The 19,311-nt window shown below is 39.2% G+C and overlaps 1 protein-coding gene and 1 long non-coding RNA gene across 2 annotated transcripts; both read right to left on the bottom strand.

The window, feature by feature from the left end:
• Positions 1–3,098: 3,098 nt before the first annotated feature.
• On the bottom strand, positions 3,099–7,455 carry LOC306841554. The gene is made up of 2 exons (XR_013781547.1): positions 6,703–7,455; positions 3,099–5,149 (listed from the first exon to the last, which is right to left on the bottom strand). It is a non-coding gene; the product is annotated as an uncharacterized lncRNA (long non-coding RNA).
• Positions 7,456–13,711: 6,256 nt separating this feature from the next.
• LOC306841549 (uncharacterized protein) lies at positions 13,712–18,965 on the bottom strand. The gene is made up of 2 exons (XM_079371502.1): positions 18,235–18,965; positions 13,712–15,410 (listed from the first exon to the last, which is right to left on the bottom strand). The coding sequence occupies exons 1-2, from the start codon at positions 18,425–18,427 to the stop codon at positions 14,059–14,061; spliced, it is 1,545 nt and encodes a 514-aa protein (XP_079227628.1). The 5' UTR covers positions 18,428–18,965; the 3' UTR covers positions 13,712–14,058.
• Between the last annotated feature and the right edge of the window lie 346 nt (positions 18,966–19,311).

The following is a 19,311-nucleotide window of genomic DNA, read 5'->3' as shown; positions in this document are numbered from 1 at the left end:
TCTTCGACAAAGACATGTCTTTAGTCCAGCACTGTAAACAGCTGTCAAGGAACTGCTTCTTTCAACTGAGGAAGATCTCCAAACTTAGAAACATGGTTTCGCAGAATGATTTGGAGCTCATTATCCATGCCTTTGTGTCTTCACGTTTAGACTATTGCAACAGTTTGTTTTCTTGTCTAAACCAGAAAGAGCTCTCTAGACTGCAATTAGTTCAAAATTCTGCAGCAAGAATTCTGACCCGGACAAATAGGAGGACCCACATATCCCCGGCTCTGAAAGACCTTCACTGGCTGCCAGTGTCCTTTAGGTTCAGGTTAAAATCCTGGTTCTGGCCTTCAGAGCCCTACATGGTCAGGCTCCCTCTTACCTTAGTGAGCTGATCCAGCCTTACGCCCCTATGCGAGCGCTGAGGTCTATGGATCAGAACCTGATGAAGATCCCTCGAGCTCATTATCACACTAGAGGTGACCGGTCGTTCCAGGTCGTTGCTCCGAGCCTCTGGAATGAACTTCCATCATCCTTGCGCTCAATTGATTCAGTTGACACTTTCAAGAGTCAAGGTGTTCTCCTTAACTTTGCACTTATGATTGCATTGCTGCTGTACTGAAGTCAATCTTCCAGGGGGAGTAGATTCTGTACCTGCCCGCTGGGGATCTGCATTCCTCAAATTTCCATCTGTGTTTGTATGAAACTCATTTAGACTATTTTGTCTGTTTTCATGAACACTTACACTTCTTAATGCCTCAGCATATGTCACCTTATTCAAAGTGTTGTACCTCTGTACTCCTTTAGCTTGAGTTTGGACCACACATCCAGCATATGCAGCACTATGCTCACCTCCACAGTTACAGCATTTTAACTTAGCATCCTTTTTACATTTACCATAATCATGTTCTTCTCCACATTTTGCACATCTCTGTTTCCATTTGCATTGTTGAGCTATGTGCCCTATTCTCTGGCATTTGAAACACCGTAGAGGTTGAGGAATATATTCCCTCACTTTATAGTTGAACCATCCGATTTTGACTTCCAAAGGCATTGTCTTTTCAAAAACAGGCAGCACAGACAAACTATCATTCTTGACACCACCTTTATTTGTTTGGAGTCTTTTAGCTTCGAGTACTTTACTGCCTTGCAACTCTTTCTTCACTTCTTCCATTGTCATCTCTAGAGGTACATTTGATATCACTCCTCTTGTTTTCTCAACCATTCCTGGTGAACTTTAATCTGACTTCCATCAAGATGATTCATTTTCATGATCTTCTCTTGTTGTTTCTTGTTCACTGCTGATATGAGAATTCTTCTGTTACCCAACAGTTTAGCATACTTGATCTTCCCTATTTCTTTCTCAATTGCTTTCGTCACCTTGACTGGATGAAAATGTCCTTTATCATTACTGAATGTAATGATAACTTTAAAATCCTCCTGCTTGTCACTTTGGGGTTTATTGTTCCCATTAGTTCTAGCTTTCAGTTTTTTTTAAACTTGTGTTGATGAGCCTTCTTCTCCACTACTTGATACAGACCATGATTTTTTCCTTGCAGCTTTCCGTTGACTAATCTCCATTTCTGAAGTCCATCCACCACCATCACCATCCGAAGTGTCACCCATAGCTACACTCACGGTACAGTTTGTTTGTAACCCGCTTTGTCCAAGATTTCGTAACTGCTGCCAACGACGCTCCGTGCATCCGCTCCACTGCTCAATCCACTTCCCCAGTCTATGGTTTAAACATGGCGGGGGGTTTTCTTTACTGTTGTAACACGGGAAGTGACGATTTCTTCAACCAATCAACGGACTGCAGTGTTTGGCTCCATCCAGAGCCATATAGAGAGATGACTCATGCGGGATTCTCCGGCGGAGCAACGTGGCGGCCATCTTGGGTCAGACAGCGGACGTGCTGCGCTCTATGGGCGCAGGTGGAAGGTTAATGATAAACTTCAACAAAAATACTCTTAACTCCATGAAATATTGACGGATTTACAAACGGCTTGCTTTATTACAGACCGTATTACACGTGGGTATGACACGTGATGTCTGTACATGTTGAGATTGCCGCTTTTGTTTTTGAAAAACAAACTTAATTGTGAAACATAGTTGTGTCCAGTGTTGAGCTTTGCAGCTTCACCAGCGATCAACTCGGAGGATTGATGACAGAGACGGAACTTTTTCTTTAGCCTTTCAGTATGTTTATTTCACCGGCTCTCATTCCGTGACTTCTCACTTGACACACTCTGAACAACTGCGCAGTACAAGTTCTAGACGCGATGAGTGACAAGAAAAGGTGATGACGTAGTATGGATACATATCACCCCTTATACCACACAGGGGGCTTACAGCATATCTCATATGTAAATCAAAATACATCACTGTACCTCAGTTAATAATAACAGAAATACATAAAATGACAACTGAGCACACAAAACAAAAGCTTATCTCAACAACACTGTAACTGTGTGTGTTTGATTAGAAATAATACAGTGCGTGTTTGTGTGAACATAAGCAGCTGTTAGTCTGATTGACAGCTGAACGTAATCAGCTGATGTCGCGTCTCATGTCTGTTAAAACTGATTTCCTCCGTGCATCTCTGGTGGGCGGGACTAAGACGCAAGTGGAGGAGACAACTTTGGAAGACACTCGATGCAACGAAAGATAAAAAGATAGATAGATACTTTATTGATCCCGAGGCAAAACAAGCAAAATAAGGGAACCGGAGCTCCATAAGGGCCTGAGGGGCCGAGATGTAAACTGGAGTGAAGCCATGAAGGGCTTACAACAAAAGCAGGATATTTATGCGTCTATTCTGAACTGGGAGCCGGTGCAAGAATATTGAATTCAAAATATTGAATTTCAGTAGTTGGGTCTGGAGGTCATCAGGGCATGGATGTGGGATCCAAGGGTTGTCTCAGAGCTCCATTTTTTTTGCACATCCTGTACTGCAAAGGGAACACAAGTAAGGACTATCTTCTGTGTATCAGTATGTGTATCTGTTCTTTTGGAAATATTTTTTCACAAACAGAGCAGCTGAAATATTTCATAATGCACATAATGAGGAGATCGGTAAATATCAAGACCAATTTACAAAACACAAAAAAAGAAATATTGCAAACAAGAATTTATTTTGTTTGGAAGAAAGAGATATTTTACATACAAAACAAATACAACATTTTTGAATAACTGTTTCAGAATGCAGAATTTATTTAATCGTGTGACTTTGTCTGCTGAAAAGATCAAACTGAAGAAGACATATTTTGGAGTCTGTTTTATTATTATTATTTTTTTAATCTAGACATCGTTAAGATGTGTCTGACCTTTTTAATAGATTCCTACAAGTATTATTTGGCATTACAGACATTTTGAAATTTCCTTCTTTCACAAACAAGCATGTGACGTTTAGAAAAATCATGTTGAGAGACCTTTTTAGACTATTAACAACTCAATGGTTTCTCTCATGTGTGAACTGCCAGGTGGTGTTTCAGAGTTTGACTTCCTTTATATCTTTTACCACAAACTGAACAGCTAAACGGTTTCTCTCCTGAGTGAACTGCCATGTGGATCTTCAGAGTTCCATTTAGTTTAAATCTTTTACCACAAACTGAACAGCTAAATGGTTTCTCTCCTGAGTGAACTGCCATGTGGGACTTCAGATGTGCATTTTGTACAAATCTTTTATCACAAACTGAACAGCTAAATGGTTTCTCTCCTGAGTGAACTGCCATGTGGGACTTCAGATGTCCATTTCGTTTAAATCTTTTACCACAAACTGAACAACTGAATGGTTTCTCTTCTGAGTGAACTGCCATGTGGTTTTTCAGTTTTCTACTTTGTGTAAATCTTTTACCACAAACTGAGCAGCTAAATGGTTTCTCTCCTGAATGAACTGCCATGTGGGACTGCAAATGTGCATTTCGTACAAATCTTTTACCACAAACTGAACTGCTAAGTGGTTTCTCTTCTGAGTGAACTGCCATGTGGATCTTCAGAGTTCCATTTAGTTTAAATCTTTTACCGCAAACTGAACAGCTAAATGGTTTCTCTCCTGAGTGAACTGCCATGTGGTACTTCAGAGTGTCATTACGTGTAAATCTTTTACCACAAACTGAACAGCTAAATGGTTTCTCTCCTGAGTGAACTGCCATGTGGTACTTCAGAGTGTCATTACGTGTAAATCTTTTACCACAAACTGAACAGCTAAATGGTTTCTCTCCTGAGTGAACTGCCATGTGGGACTTCAGAGTGTCATTACGTGTAAATATTTTACCACAAACGGAACAGCTAAATGGTTTCTCTCCTGAGTGAAATGCAGAGTGTTGCCTCAGATCTACAATTCGTCTAAATGTTTTACCACAAACTGAACAACTGAATGGTTTCTCTCCTGAGTGAACTGCCATGTGGTACTTCAGACTCCCACTTTGTGTAAATCTTTTACCACAAACTGAACACTTGAAAGGTTTCTCCCCTGTGTGGGTCCTCATGTGTACCACAAGAGCTGCTGGGGAACAATAACTTTTTTTACAAAGTGAACAGCTGGTTTTTTTGCAATTCAAAAGTTTCACTCCTGTTTGGATTCCTTTTTGTTTTTTTGGTTTCTTTTGTCCGAAGCTTGTAGCACATTCAGAGGAGCTGACTGATGTTTTAGCTGTATTACATACCACATTACTCACAGGTGCATCTTTGTTTTTTATAAGTTTTAAACCTTCCTGAGGTTCATCTCTCTCCTCCCAATCACCTCTGTCATCAGTATCAGATCCAGAAAAGTCTGAAGTCTTGTCAGGAGTATCTGGCTGTAAATGACTGTCTGGATTAAAGTCTCTTCCTGGTTCTGGTCCTCCACAGTCCTCTCCGTCAGCTTCTGTTTTCATATGCTGTGTGTCTCTGCTCTCTTCACTTTGGTTTTCATGAAGCTGTGAGATCTGAGGTTTCTCTTCGTCTTCTTCTTCCTTCTTCACGGGGACAAGTTGGAATGTTAACATGCTGATATCAAAATCCTCTGGCCCTTGAAGCTGCTCTCCTTCCTGTCTGCCCCAGAGCTCCTTCTCTTCATCTTTAATTTGTGGTGAGTTTGGTGGCTCACTCTGGTCCAGTCTAGGGCTCAGATCCTGCTGCTCAGGGGAAACCTTGTCTTGACTCACCACCAGCTGCTGCACATCTGTGAAAACAGTGAAATACATAAAGTTATAAAAACCTGAATTTACTAATCAGATGAAACCACTGATAGCACTACCTCATAGAGGGTATGCACGAGATGTCTCAGTGGGCAGAGTCCACTGAGACAGTGGTCAGATTGCGTCACACCGGCGTGATAAGTGCTGTCCCAATTCAGCAGCTCCTTCGAATGCAGCCTTCTTCTCCTCGATTTGGAGGCTCCAACGGTTGGATCCTTTGCAGTCTTCCCTTCCCAAGATGCATTGCGGGCAAGGGACATTCAACTTTAACAATGGCATCCCCGTCATTCAGATGGTTTGCTATGACTCCAATAGCTAAACTGGAGTGAAGCATAATTTAACGTTACATCGCTTCAACATATTTGGTTTGATCAGAGTCAGGGAGAGAAAGAGAGAGAGAGACTTCGATGGGGAGCTGATGGACCTCATCAAAGAGGACATGAGGTTACAGAGGGCGCAGGAGAGCGAGGCACAGATGGAGAAGATGTTCTGGAAAATTTCATGGAAAAATAATTTCAGTTAAATATTCAAATTGAAATAGTTTATTCTGTTACATATTTGTCATGTTTTCTATGTTTAATGTTATTTTAATATAGGTTTTAATTTGATCTGACTATGTATGGATGCACCAAACTGATTAAAATTACAACTTCTGAATCGTTGATTAATTTATTTTAAGAAATGCAGCATGATTCACTACAGGTGCAAACTAAATCACAAGAAGAACATCTGACCTTCCAAGAAAATATTTAGACTGCACATTATTTACTGTACTTCCAGCTACCTACCTGAGAGAGCAGACAACAAGCAGACTCCCCATGCCAGCAGGCGGCGTTAGAGTATTATGATAAGAGAAGGCCATTTTTACTTGTATTATAGGGAGTCTACTAATCCAGAATAATGTCTGATAAAAGGTTGAAAATGTCACTGGTGTCGTCAGCCCTTGGTCTTCATCAGAAAAAGCATAGAAGAGGCGAAGGCAACAGATAAGGAGAAACCGTACTAATGGCGAACAGAGAGATTCCTCTCACCAACCGCGCTGACCGACGCTGATATGAAATGTCGAGTCGGCCAAAAAATGGCTGACGGGGGTCGACAGAGTAGGACACACCACAAAAACAAAGGCGACGATCCCTCACTGACCGTCTAACCAGGAGCGATGGCCGACGTTCTCCTCGCTGTGTCAGGGCCTTTAAAGTCCCTGGAAGCCAAATTCCACAAAACCTTTCTAACTATGTTATTTATGATCTTATGTACACAACATTAACTCTCTTAAAGTATCACAGATGACGTCTTCACCATTTGTTGAGATTTGGTCATTTTGTATTCAAGTTCTGGACAAATATTATGTACATTATCCGAATCGTGAGCTGTGGTGCAACACCACGAAATGGAGGCAAAATGAAGCGCAAGGGAGGCGAAATTTGTGGCTTCGCAAGAGTTGAAAACATCCAACTTGAGATTCAACACATTCACAAACAAACGGGTAATGTTCACATTTTACTGGGAATGAAAAAGCATAAAAAACAATACAAACCTAATCTGTGGAGGCAGACTCGAGGGTTGAAAGCTGCATCCAGCAGGTGGCGTTGTTGCTTCGTTTCCCGTTTTAATCGACGGATTTCCTCCTCATATTCCGCTTTGGTTCTTTCAAACTGCTCCAGAATCTTTTCAGCAGCTGCAGGCAGTCTCTGCTCGGTGAAAGCTCTCAGCAACTCAACTTCAGACATTTTGGAAAAAAATCGCGGAAACTTCTCTCTCAAAAAACTCCCGTTTATATTTCAAACTGAAGTTACTGAGCCGTTACCATGGTTACCTTACCCATAGATATGTCCAAAAAAAGAAGAAGCTCCTTTTCCACACAGCAGTTCGGTACGGATCAGTACAGTCTGGTTCGATGAAGCATGATCCCGTTTGAGTTTCCTCAGCCACCCGCGTGTTAGCCTTATGTAAAAAGCGCCATGTGATAGCAGCTAACCGCTAACAGCTAACTAATAAATTCAACAAAGGAGAAAAACCCTACTAAAAAAAAAACCCACGCTGGAAGACATCCAGCGGTTCATCCACTTCGTCACTAGCATGTAGATCTTTAGAACCAAACTAAATCAAGCTTTGTCTCAGAGAAGGCTGTGTGCCGCGAGGAGAAATAAACACACGTAAACATCTTCTTCGTCTTCTTTTAGTTTAATGGCGGGTTACAAACATATCTTAAAGAGGTGTATACCGCCACCTACTGTACCGGAGTATGTAGCTTGAGTTTATACTTCTCTATTTAATATCAAGTAAATGAAAATAATAATAATAAAATAAAAATAACTAAGTAAATACCTTTAAAAATAATAATAATTAAAACAATAAATTAATAAATTAATAATAATAATAATGAATAAAACAATTAACTTAATAAATTAATAAATATTTTTAAAGAAAAAATAATAAAAAAATATAATGATAATAATAGTAATAATGATACATAAATAAGTAATGACCTAAATCCAATTATATATCTCTATATCTTTCAAAAATTTAATCACAGCTTTCTGTGTTTTCTTGATTCCTTCTCCTGTAGTTCCAAGTAATCCCTCAATACTCCATTTTCTTCTTACCTCTCTTATCTTTTGATTTAGTCTTATCCTCATTCTTCTATAGTTTTTTGCAATGGAACAATATGTGTTCAACGTTTTCTGTGACTCCACATTCCTCACATTCATCTGTGTCTCTTTTACCTAACAAAAACATTGTGTTATTCAACCCTGTATGGTCAAATCTCATTTTAGTTAAAATTGTCTTTACTCCTTGTGTATTTAAAGATTTCTGTAAATTGTAATATTTCCTCCCATTTTTATTCCTGTCCCAACTGACTTGCCATTTCTTTGTCATTTCTTTTTTGATCAATGTCTGGTGCCGAATTAATTATATTATAGTTGTAGTAAAGTATAGCTCAAAGACCCACAAAAACGTGAACACTGTATAAACTCTCAAATTATTTTGTGTGACGTCACTAACAGGCGCAGGGCCCCGAGCCAATCTGGCAGCCCGAGCCGATCTTGTACCTACACCGGTCATTTTGATACCTTTCTTGTGTGTGTGGCGCAAACGCTGTGGGAGGAGTAGCGTGCCTAAAACAGAATATTATATTAATAAAAATAAAAATAATATTAATAGTAGTAGTGTGGTTTGCCTTTCAGGCAACCACCCTACTAATACATTTTATTTGCTTGATGGCGCCTTTCATGTCACCCAAGGTCACCTCACATAGGACAAAAGCATAAAATAACATCACAGAGTATTAAAATCCAACATTGACAAACAAAGACAAGTGTAGTGCACAGTGACCAATCAGAGTGAGTATGGCAGTTTGAACAGGTGGGTTCTGAGTTTGGATTTGAAGGTTGTGATGGAGTCTGACTGTCTTAGGTTTAGGGGGGAGGGAGTTCCAAAGATGTAAACCAGCGGAGTGCAGCAGCAGTGATCCCAGTGCCAGCCAGGCGGTCCAGGACTATTGTGTGGGAGATAGTATTGAATGCTCCTCCCATTGAAGTCCTATAATAATAGCCATCATTTCTGAAGTATATACTGACAACTGATCAGGTAATCTTTTACCAATATTTATTTTTATTGATGGTATGCTTATTCCTATACCTACCCTATCCTATTTGTCTTTAGATCCGTCTGTATATATATATATATCTATATAATTGTAATATTTATTTTTAATATACTGACTTACTAATATTCTTTTCTCATTGTCTCCCCATTTTCTTTTCAGGTCCATCAAACTCAAATCTACCTCAGTAGCCGGAAACATCCAAATAGGAATATTACTGATAGGAGTAGGAGATGTAATGCATATATTTTCAATCTTATATTCCTCTGCTTTAGCTTTTATTTCCCTGCCAAATCCATTACCGTTAAAAGAATGATATTCCCAACAATCTTTTATTACACTTTTAGCAGGATTTGAACTATCACTACCATGTAACCGACTCCAATATGATAGCATGAGTGTATCACTTCTTAGGTCTGAGGGGGCTTCTCCTAACTCCACCTGTAATGCCTGAATTGGAGTTGATCTCATTGCACCAGCACATATCCTCAGTGCTTTGTTGATAACTCTATCTATTTTTAATAAATGAGTTTTGGCTGCTGCTCTGTACACAAAGCACCCATAGTCTATAGTGGACCTCATCAAAGCCCTATATATGTACATGAGCGATCTTTTATCAGCTCCCCACTCTTGTCCAGCTATTGCTCTCATTACATTTATAATTTTCTTACATTTAGATTCTACTTGAAACTGATCTACTCTTTCCATATCCTGTCCATATAGCTTAAATGTATTTTTGTCTATCCCTTTTTTTCTGGTGAATAACATATGACAGGATTTACTTGCTGAAAGCTTAAAGCCCCATTTATAAGACCATTGTTCAACTTTTCTTATTGATTCTTCAATTTTATCTGTCACATTTTTGGGATCTCGTCCTCTGACCCATATGGCTCCATCATCCGCATATAGCGCTGATCCAACTCTTCTATCTAGATTTGAAAAGATATCATTAATCATAACATTAAATAGTGCAGGACTAATAACACTACCTTGTGGAATTCCATTTATAATATCATATTCTTCAGATACTTCTGAACCTATTTTTACTTTAAATCTTCTATCTGAAAGAAAGTCTAATACCCAGTTATGAAACCTGCCTCTAATTCCTATTTTGTTCAATTTAATTCATAGTCTTTCCCTCCACATACTGTAGAGTCATAAGCCTTTTCAATATCAAAAAATACTATATTCATAATTTCCTTCATTTTAAATGTCTTCTCATTGTTTACTTTTACGATAGCATCCATAGTTGATCGTCCTTTCCTAAAACCACTTTGATAAGATGCATATAATCCTCTTTGTTCTAGGAAGAAGTTCAGCCTTCTGATTGATATCTTTTCCATCCATTTACATAGATGGGATGTTAAGGCTATGGGTCTGTAATTACCCGAATTATTAGGATCTTTCCCAGGTTTATTAATTGGCAATATTAATGCACTCTTCCAATTTTTTGCTAATTTTCCTTCATTCCAAATCTTAATGAAGACATCCAATATTCTCTCATACATTTTCCCAGGAAGTTTTTGAAACTTTACATAACTTAATTGATCTTCTCCTGTATCAGAGTTCTTGATTCTATTTAAAACTGTTATCAATTCATTCATGTTGATGTCAGCATCTAAAGAACTTTCCTCACGGTCTTTTTTTATTATACACATCCTTATTTTCGTCTAGAATTGTGGCTTTATTTTTCCTGTGATCATCATCTAAATGTTGACCACTATGTACACTGGCAAACTTCTTTCCCAACATATTTTCCTTATCTTTATCTGTTATTGCCAGTGTTCCATCTTCTTCTAATACCGGTACTTTAGTATCATTTTCTTTCCACTCATTTTCTTCAACATTGTCCAAACCTCTCCTATTTTAAACAATATTGGAAAATGATCACTTCCTATGTTTGTATTGTTTTCTATATTCCACTCACAAGAGTGTGCAAAGATACTAGTTAGTAGTTCTCTCCCATTTCCTCGTCTCATTATGTCTTCTAATATTCTCAGATTTAATAATTTACAAGGATTATACATGTTAATTATTGTTATATTTCCTTCTCGATCGAACCTAACAGACTCATATCCAGGTAAAATGAAATCAAGGTGAGGCCTAAGCCAGGTTTCTTGAATGCAAACAACATCAGGTCTCATTTCAGATTCTGTTACAAACCTTTTAAATTCTTGTCCATTTGCAATCAAGCTCCGAGCGTTCCATTGGAAAATGAGGAACACCATCACTAGATTAAGTGGTATTCTAAGAACCCACCTCATTTGCGCCCCTCAACATACAATGTATGTCTTCAGCTTTTAAATCTTTCATATCTAGAAACTCCTCTGCAGCTTCTACTACTGTCTTAATTCGATCACTCTTTCTTTCTTGTCGTGTTGCAACATTAATTACTTTACATATAAAAGCTACAAAACTTTCCTTCTCCACTATCAAGGTGTTCTCCTTAACTTTGCACTTATGTTTACATTGCTGCTGTACTGTAGTCAATCTTCAGGGGGAGTAGATTCTGTACCTGCCCACTGGGGACCTGCATTCCTCAAATTTCCATCTGTGTTTGTATGAAACTCATTTAGACTATTTTGTCTGTTTTCATGAACACTTACACTTCTTAATGCCTCAGCATATGTCACCTTATTCAAAGTTTTGTACCTCTGTACTTCTTTAGCTTGAGTTTGGACCACACATCCAGCATATGCAGCACTATGCTCACCTCCACAGTTACAGCATTTTAACTTAGCATCCTTTTTACATTTACCATTATCATGTTCTTCTCCACATTTTGCACATCTCTGTTTCCATTTGCATTGTTGAGCTATGCGCCCTATTCTCTGGCATTTGAAACACCGTAGAGGTTGAGGAATATATTCCCTCACTTTATAGTTGAACCATCCTATTTTGACTTCCAAAGGCATTGTCTTTTCAAAAACAAGCAGCACAGACAGACTCTCATTCTTGACACCACCTTTATTTGTTTGGAGTCTTTTAGCTTCGAGTACTTTACTGCCTTGCAACTCTTTCTTCACTTCTTCCATTGTCATCTCTAGAGGTACATTTGATATCACTCCTCTTGTTTTCTCAACCGACTTCCATCAAGATGATTCATTTTCATGATCTTCTCTTGTTGTTTCTTGTTCACTGCTGATATGAGAATTCTTCTGTTACCCAACAGTTTAGCATACTTGATCTTCCCTATTTCTTTCTCAATTGCTTTCATCACCTTGACTGGATGAAAATCTCCTTTATCATTACTGAATGTAATGATAACTTTAAAATCCTCCTGCTTGTCACTTTGGGGTTTATTGTTCCCATTAGTTCTACCTTTCAGTTTTTTGAAACTTGTGTTGATGAGCCTTCTTCTCCACTACTTGATACAGACCATGATTTTTTCCTTGCAGCTTTCCGTTGACTAATCTCCATTTCTGAAGTCCATCCACCACCATCACCATCCGAAGTGTCACCCATAGCTACACTCACGGTACAGTTTGTTTGTAACCCGCTTTGTCCAAGATTTCGTAACTGCTGCCAACGACGCTCCGTGCATCCGCTCCACTGCTCAATCCACTTCCCCAGTCTATGGTTTAAACATGGCGGGGGGTTTTCTTTACTGTTGTAACATTTCTTCAACCAATCAACAGACTGCAGTGTTTGGCTCCACCCAGAGCCATATAGAGAGATGACTCATGCGGGATTCTCCGGCGGAGCAACGTGGCGGCCATCTTGGGTCAGACAGCGGACGTGCTGCGCTCTATGGGCGCAGGCTGAAGGTTAATGATAAACTTCAACAAAAATACTCTTAACTCCATGAAATATTGACGGATTTACAAACGGCTGGCTTTATTACAGACCGTATTATACGTGGGTATGACACGTGATGTCTGTACATGTTGAGATTGCCGCTTTTGTTTTTGAAAAACAAACTTAATTGTGAAACATAGTTGTGTCCAGTGTTGAGCTTTGCAGTTTCACCAGCGATCAACTCGGAGGATTGATGACAGAGACGGAACTTTTTCTTTAGCCTTTCAGTATGTTTATTTCACCGGCTCTCATTCCGTGGCTTCTCACTTGACACACTCTGTGCAACTGCGCAGTACAAGTTCTAGACGCGATGAGTGACAAGAAAAGGTGATGACGTAGTATGCATACATATCACCCCTTACACCATACAGGGGGCTTACAGCATATCTCATATGTAAATCAAAATACATCACTGTACCTCAGTTAATAACAGAAATACATTAAATGACAACTGAGCACACAAAACAAAAGCTTATCTCAACAACACTGTAACTGTGTGTGTTTGATTAGAAATAATACAGTGCGTGTTTGTGTGAACATAAACAGCTGTTAGTCTGATTGACAGCTGAACGCGATCAGCCGATGTTACGTCTCACGTCTGTTAAAACTGATTTCCTCCGTGCATCTCTGGTGGGCGGGACTAAGACGCAAGTGGAGGAGACAACTTTGGAAGACACTCGATGCAATGAAAGATAGAAAGATAGATAGATACTTTATTGATCCCGAGGGAAATTCAAGCAAAATAAGGGAACCGGAGCTCCATAAGGGCCTGAGGGGCCGAGATGTAAACTGGAGTGAAGCCATGAAGGGCTTACAACAAAAGCAGGATATTTATGTGTCTATTCTGAACTGGGAGCCGGTGCAAGAATATTGAATTCAAAATATTGAATTTCAGTAGTTGGGTCTGGAGGTCATCAGGGCATGGATGTGGGATCCAAGGGTTGTCTCAGAGCTCCATTTTTTTTGCACATCCTGTACTGCAAAGGGAACACAAGTAAGGACTATCTTCTGTGTATCAGTATGTGTATCTGTTCTTTTGGAAATATTTTTTCACAAACAGAGCAGCTGAAATATTTCATAATGCACATAATGAGGAGATCGGTAAATATCAAGACCAATTTACAAAACACAAAAAAAGAAATATTGCAAACAAGAATTTATTTTGTTTGGAAGAAAGAGATATTTTACATACAAAACAAATACAACATTTTTGAATAACTGTTTCAGAATGCAGAATTTATTTAATCGTGTGACTTTGTCTGCTGAAAAGATCAAACTGAAGAAGACATATTTTGGAGTCTGTTTTATTATTATTTTTTTTAATCTAGACATCGTTAAGATGTGTCTGACCTTTTTAATAGATTCCTACAAGTATTATTTGGCATTATAGACATTTTGAAATTTCCTTCTTTCACAAACAAGCATGTGACGTTTAGAAAAATCATGTTGAGAGACCTTTTTAGACTATTAACAACTCAATGGTTTCTCTCATGTGTGAACTGCCAGGTGGTGTTTCAGAGTTTGACTTCCTTTATATCTTTTACCACAAACTGAACAGCTAAACGGTTTCTCTCCTGAGTGAACTGCCATGTGGATCTTCAGAGTTCCATTTAGTTTAAATCTTTTACCACAAACTGAACAGCTAAATGGTTTCTCTCCTGAGTGAACTGCCATGTGGGACTTCAGATGTGCATTTTGTACAAATCTTTTATCACAAACTGAACAGCTAAATGGTTTCTCTCCTGAGTGAACTGCCATGTGGGACTTCAGATGTCCATTTCGTTTAAATCTTTTACCACAAACTGAACAACTGAATGGTTTCTCTTCTGAGTGAACTGCCATGTGAATCTTCAGAGTTCCACTTGTCGTAAATCTTTTACCACAAACTGAACAGCTAAATGGTTTCTCTCCTGAGTGAACTGCCATGTGGGACTTCAGATGTCCATTTCGTTTAAATCTTTTACCACAAACTGAACAACTGAATGGTTTCTCTTTTGAGTGAACTGCCATGTGGAACTTCAGATTTTCATTTAGTTTAAATCTTTTACCACAAACTGAACAGCTAAATGGTTTCTCTCCTGAGTGAACTGCCATGTGGTACTTCCGATTTCCACTTCGTGTAAATCTTTTACCACAAACTGAACACTTGAAAGGTTTCTCCCCTGTGTGGGTCCTCATGTGTACCACAAGAGCGGCTGGGGAACAACAACTTTTTTTACAAAGTGAACAGCTGGTTTTTTTGCAATTCAAAAGTTTCACTCCTGTTTGGATTCCTTTTTGTTTTTTTGGTTTCTTTTGTCCGAAGCTTGTAGCACATTCAGAGGAGCTGACTGATGTTTTAGCTGTATTACATACCACATTACTCACAGGTGCATCTTTGTTTTTTATAAGTTTTAAACCTTCCTGAGGTTCATCTCTCTCCTCCCAATCACCACTGTCATCAGTATCAGATCCAGAAAAGTCTGAAGTCTTGTCAGGAGTATCTGGCTGTAAATGACTGTCTGGATTAAAGTCTCTTCCTGGTTCTGGTCCGGCACAGTCCTCTCCGTCAGCTTCTGTTTTCATATGCTGTGTGTCTCTGCTCTCTTCACTTTGGTTTTCATGAAGCTGTGAGATCTGAGGTTTCTCTTCGTCTTCTTCTTCCGTCTTCACAGGGACAAGTTGGAATGTCAACATGCTGACATCAACCTCCTCCTGCTCTCCTTCCTGTCTGCCCCAGAGCTCCTTCTCTTCATCTTTAATTTGTGGTGAGTTTGGTGGCTCGCTCTGGTCCAGTCTAGGGCTCAGATCCTGCTGCTCAGGGGAAACGTCGTCTTGACTCACCACCAGCTGCTGCACATCTGTGAAAACAGTAAAATACATGAAGTTATAAAAATCTGAATTTACTAATCAGATGAAACCACTGATAGCACTACCTCATAGAGGGTATGCACGAGATGTCTCAGTGGGCAGAGTCCACTGAGACAGTGGTCGGATTGCGTCACACCGGCGTGATAAGTGCTGTCCCAATTCAGCAGCTCCTTCGAATGCAGCCTTATTCTCCTCGATTTGGAGGCTCCAACGGCTGGATCCTTTGCACTCTTGCCTTCCCAAGATGCATTGCGCGCAAGGGACATTCAACTTTAACAATGGCATCCCTGTCATTCAGATGGTTTGCTACGACTCCAGTAGCTAAACTGGAGTGAAGCATAATTTAACGTCACATCGCTTCAACATATTTGGTTTGATCAGAGTCGGGGAGAGAAAGAGAGAGAGAGACTTCGATGGGGAGCTGATGGACCTCATCAAAGAGGACATGAGGTTACAGAGGGCGCAGGAGAGCGAGGCACAGATGGAGAAGATGTTCTGGAACATTTCATGGAAAAATAATTTCAGTTAAATATTCAAATTGAAATAGTTTATTCTGTTACATATTTGTCATGTTTTCTATGTTTAATGTTATTTTAATATAGGTTTTAATTTGATCTGACCATGTATGGATGCACCAAACTGATTAAAATGACAACTTCTGAATCGTTGATTAATTTATTTTAAGAAATGCAGCATGATTCACTACAGGTGCAAACTAAATCACAAGAAGATCATCTGACCTTCCAAGAAAATATTTAGACTGCACATTATTTACTGTACTGCCAGCTACCTACCTGAGAGAGCAGACAACAAGCAGACAGCGTTAGAGTATTATGATAAGAGAAAGCCATTTTTACGTGTATTATAGGGAGTCTACTAATCCAGAATAATGTCTGATAAAAGGTTGAAAATGTCACTGGTGTCGTCAGCCCTTGGTCTTCAGCAGAAAAAGCATAGAAGAGGCGAAGGCAACAGATAAGGAGAAACCGTACTAATGGCGAACAGAGAGATTCCTCTCACCAACCGCGCTGACCGATGCTGATATGAAATGTCGAGTCGGCCAAAAAATGGCTGACGGGGGTCGACAGAGTAGGACACACCACAAAAACAAGGGCAACGATCCCTCACTGACCGTCTTACCAGGAGCGATGGCCGACGTTCTCCTCGCTGTGTCAGGGCCTTTAAAGTCCCTGGAAGCCAAATTCCACAAAACCTTTCTAACTATGTTATTTATGATCGTATGTACACAACATTAACTCTCTTAAAGTATCACAGATGACGTCTTCACCATTTGTTGAGATTTGGTCATTTTGTATTCAAGTTCTGGACAAATATTATGTACATTATCCGAATCGTGAGCTGTGGTGCAACGCCACGAAATGGAGGCAAAATGAAGCACAAGGGAGGCGAAATTTGTGGCTTCGCAAGAGTTGAAAACATCCAACTTGTTGAAAGATCCCAGATGATTCACCACACCGGTCTGAAGCAAGGGAGACTGCTCATCGTCAACAGCTGAAAGCTTGGCTGACACTTTGACCCCCTCACAGGGGAATTTTCACTCAAGCTGAGTTCAGGCTGAATTTAGCTAATGACAATAGTCATATTTACTTTAATAAACCTTATCATAAAAAGTTGATATGTGTTACATGCATAATGTGTACTTAAAACATTGTAAGGAGTGTCATATTATTATGTGTTAGAATAGTTGGCGGTCATAAAACCGCTTGTGGGAGTGCAGGCTGTAAATCTTATTGGGGGTCCTGGACTGCTCACATAGTGGGGTGTGTAGAAGTGCCCTGTTAGAGACAAGGGAGTGTCCTGCAGCTGCATGAGAAACACACAGATAAACATATACGTCTTGTTTTTGCTACATTCCTTTTGACGTAACTCAAAATGAATATTTAAATTGTCATGACGTAAATGTAAAGTCAACCAGAGTATATAGGAGGGAAGCACAAGCTTCTCTCTGGTTGTCCAGACTTCCTTTTGGGACTTGACTTTTGCTCTACACTGAGATCAACTGTTTTATATTTTCTTTTATTGAGCTCTAGTCACTCACTGTGAGAATAACACTCCTTTGTAGGATTTGTATTATTTTGTAATCTCTGTGTTTAATCAATTGTGTTATTATAAAATAAAAGGAAACCTTCCATTGTAAAGACTTTCCAACAAAAACCCTTTTCCTTTTAGATCTTATATTTTCCTCTTGTTGGACCACGACGGACCAAAGTGATAGAGGACTAAGGTAAGAAGCTTTTTGTCCCCATTGTTCCAATACCAGAGAGGAAAACATAGACTGGGGAGGGACACTCTGCTTTAAAGTGGTTAGGACCCACTAGGGTGTGAGAGACCCAAGGAGAGTCCCCTCCAGGTAACGGCTGTGAAGGAGGCCTTTCCAGTATTAACAGCCTATTATCTGACCATAGAGGGGAATGACTTCAACACTGTAATAACTCAATAACTTTAAAGATAAACTGAAAACTGTGTATTTCTTTAACCGCTCCTAATGACCAATAGTGATGTTCTAGTTCAAGGCAGCAGCGATATCTTTATGAAAGGCAGTTATTGGTCCTCCTGACGAGATTCACACTCGGCCCAGACCAAGCAATCAAAGTGAGGCAGGGTCGAGGTTTCAAGGTCAAGTAGTAAATAAGAGCAACAAACTAGGATATTAAAATAATTCCTAAAAACGCCAACTGCTTAGCCGAGATCCCCGCGCTCTTGCAACAAACTTGAGATTCAACACATTCACAAACAAACGGGTAATGTTCACATTTTACTGGGAATGAAAAAGCATAAAAGAACAATACAAACCTAATCTGTGGAGGCAGACTCGAGGGTTGAAAGCAGCATCCAGCAGGTAGCGTTGTTGCTTCGTTTCCCGTTTTAATCGACGGATTTCCTCCTCATATTCCGCTTTGGTTCTTTCAAACTGCTCCAGAGTCTTTTCAGCAGCTGCAGGCAGTCTCTGCTCGGTGAAAGCTCTCGGCAACTCAACTTCAGACATTTTGGAAAAAAATCGCGGAAACTTCTCGCTCAAAAAGCTCCCGTTTCTATTTCAAACTGAAGTTACTGAGACGTTACCATGGTTACCTTACCCATAGATATGTCTAAAAAAAATGAACAAGTTCCTTGTCCACACAGCAGTCCGGTACGGATCAGTACAGTCTGGTTCAGACTGATCCCGTTTGAGTTTCCTCAGCCACCCGCGTGTTAGCCTTATGTAAAAAGCGCCATGTGATAGCAGCTAACGGCTAACAGCTAACAGCTAACAGCTAACAGCTAACTAATAAATTCAACAAAGGAGAAAAACCCTACTCAAAAAAAAACCCACGCTGGAAGACATCCAGCGGTTCATCCACTTCGTCACTAGCATGTAGATCTTTGGAACCAAACTAAATCAAGCTTTGTCTCAGAGAAGGCTGTGTGCCGCGAGGAGAAATAACCACACGTAAACTTCTTCTTCGTCTTCTTTTAGTTTAATGGCGGGTTACAAACATATCTTAAAGAGGTGTATACCGCCACCTACTGTACCGGAGTATGTAGCTTGAGTTTATACTTCTCTATTTAATATCAAGTAAATGAAAAAAAAAAAATAACAATAATAAAATAAAAATAACTAAGTAAATAAATTTAAAAAAAAATAATTAAAACAATAAATAAATAAATAATAATAATAATAAATAAAACAATAAAAATAAAATAAAAATAAATAAATAAATTTAAAAATATAAGAATAATTAAAAAATATAATAATAATAATAATAATAAATAAATAAGTAATGACCTAAATCCGATTATATATCTCTATATCTTTCAAAAAATTTAATCACAGCTTTCTGTGTTTTCTTGATTCCTTCTCCTGTAGTTCCAAGTAACCCCTCAATACTC

This window comes from Symphodus melops (assembly GCF_947650265.1).
Source record: "Symphodus melops genome assembly, chromosome: 1".
In the NCBI taxonomy this organism is placed as follows: Eukaryota; Metazoa; Chordata; class Actinopteri; order Labriformes; family Labridae; genus Symphodus; species Symphodus melops.
This window is presented reverse-complemented; position numbering and strand designations above follow the sequence as displayed.

Coding starts and splice junctions, on each gene's coding strand:
- LOC306841549 (XM_079371502.1), bottom strand. CDS start 18,427: ATGTCTGAAGTTGAGTTGCCGAGAGCTTTCACCGAGCAGAGACTGCCT. Junction 15,411..18,234: donor AGTCTGCCTCCACAGATTAG/GTTTGTATTGTT, acceptor CTGTTTTCACAG/ATGTGCAGCAGCTGGTGGTG.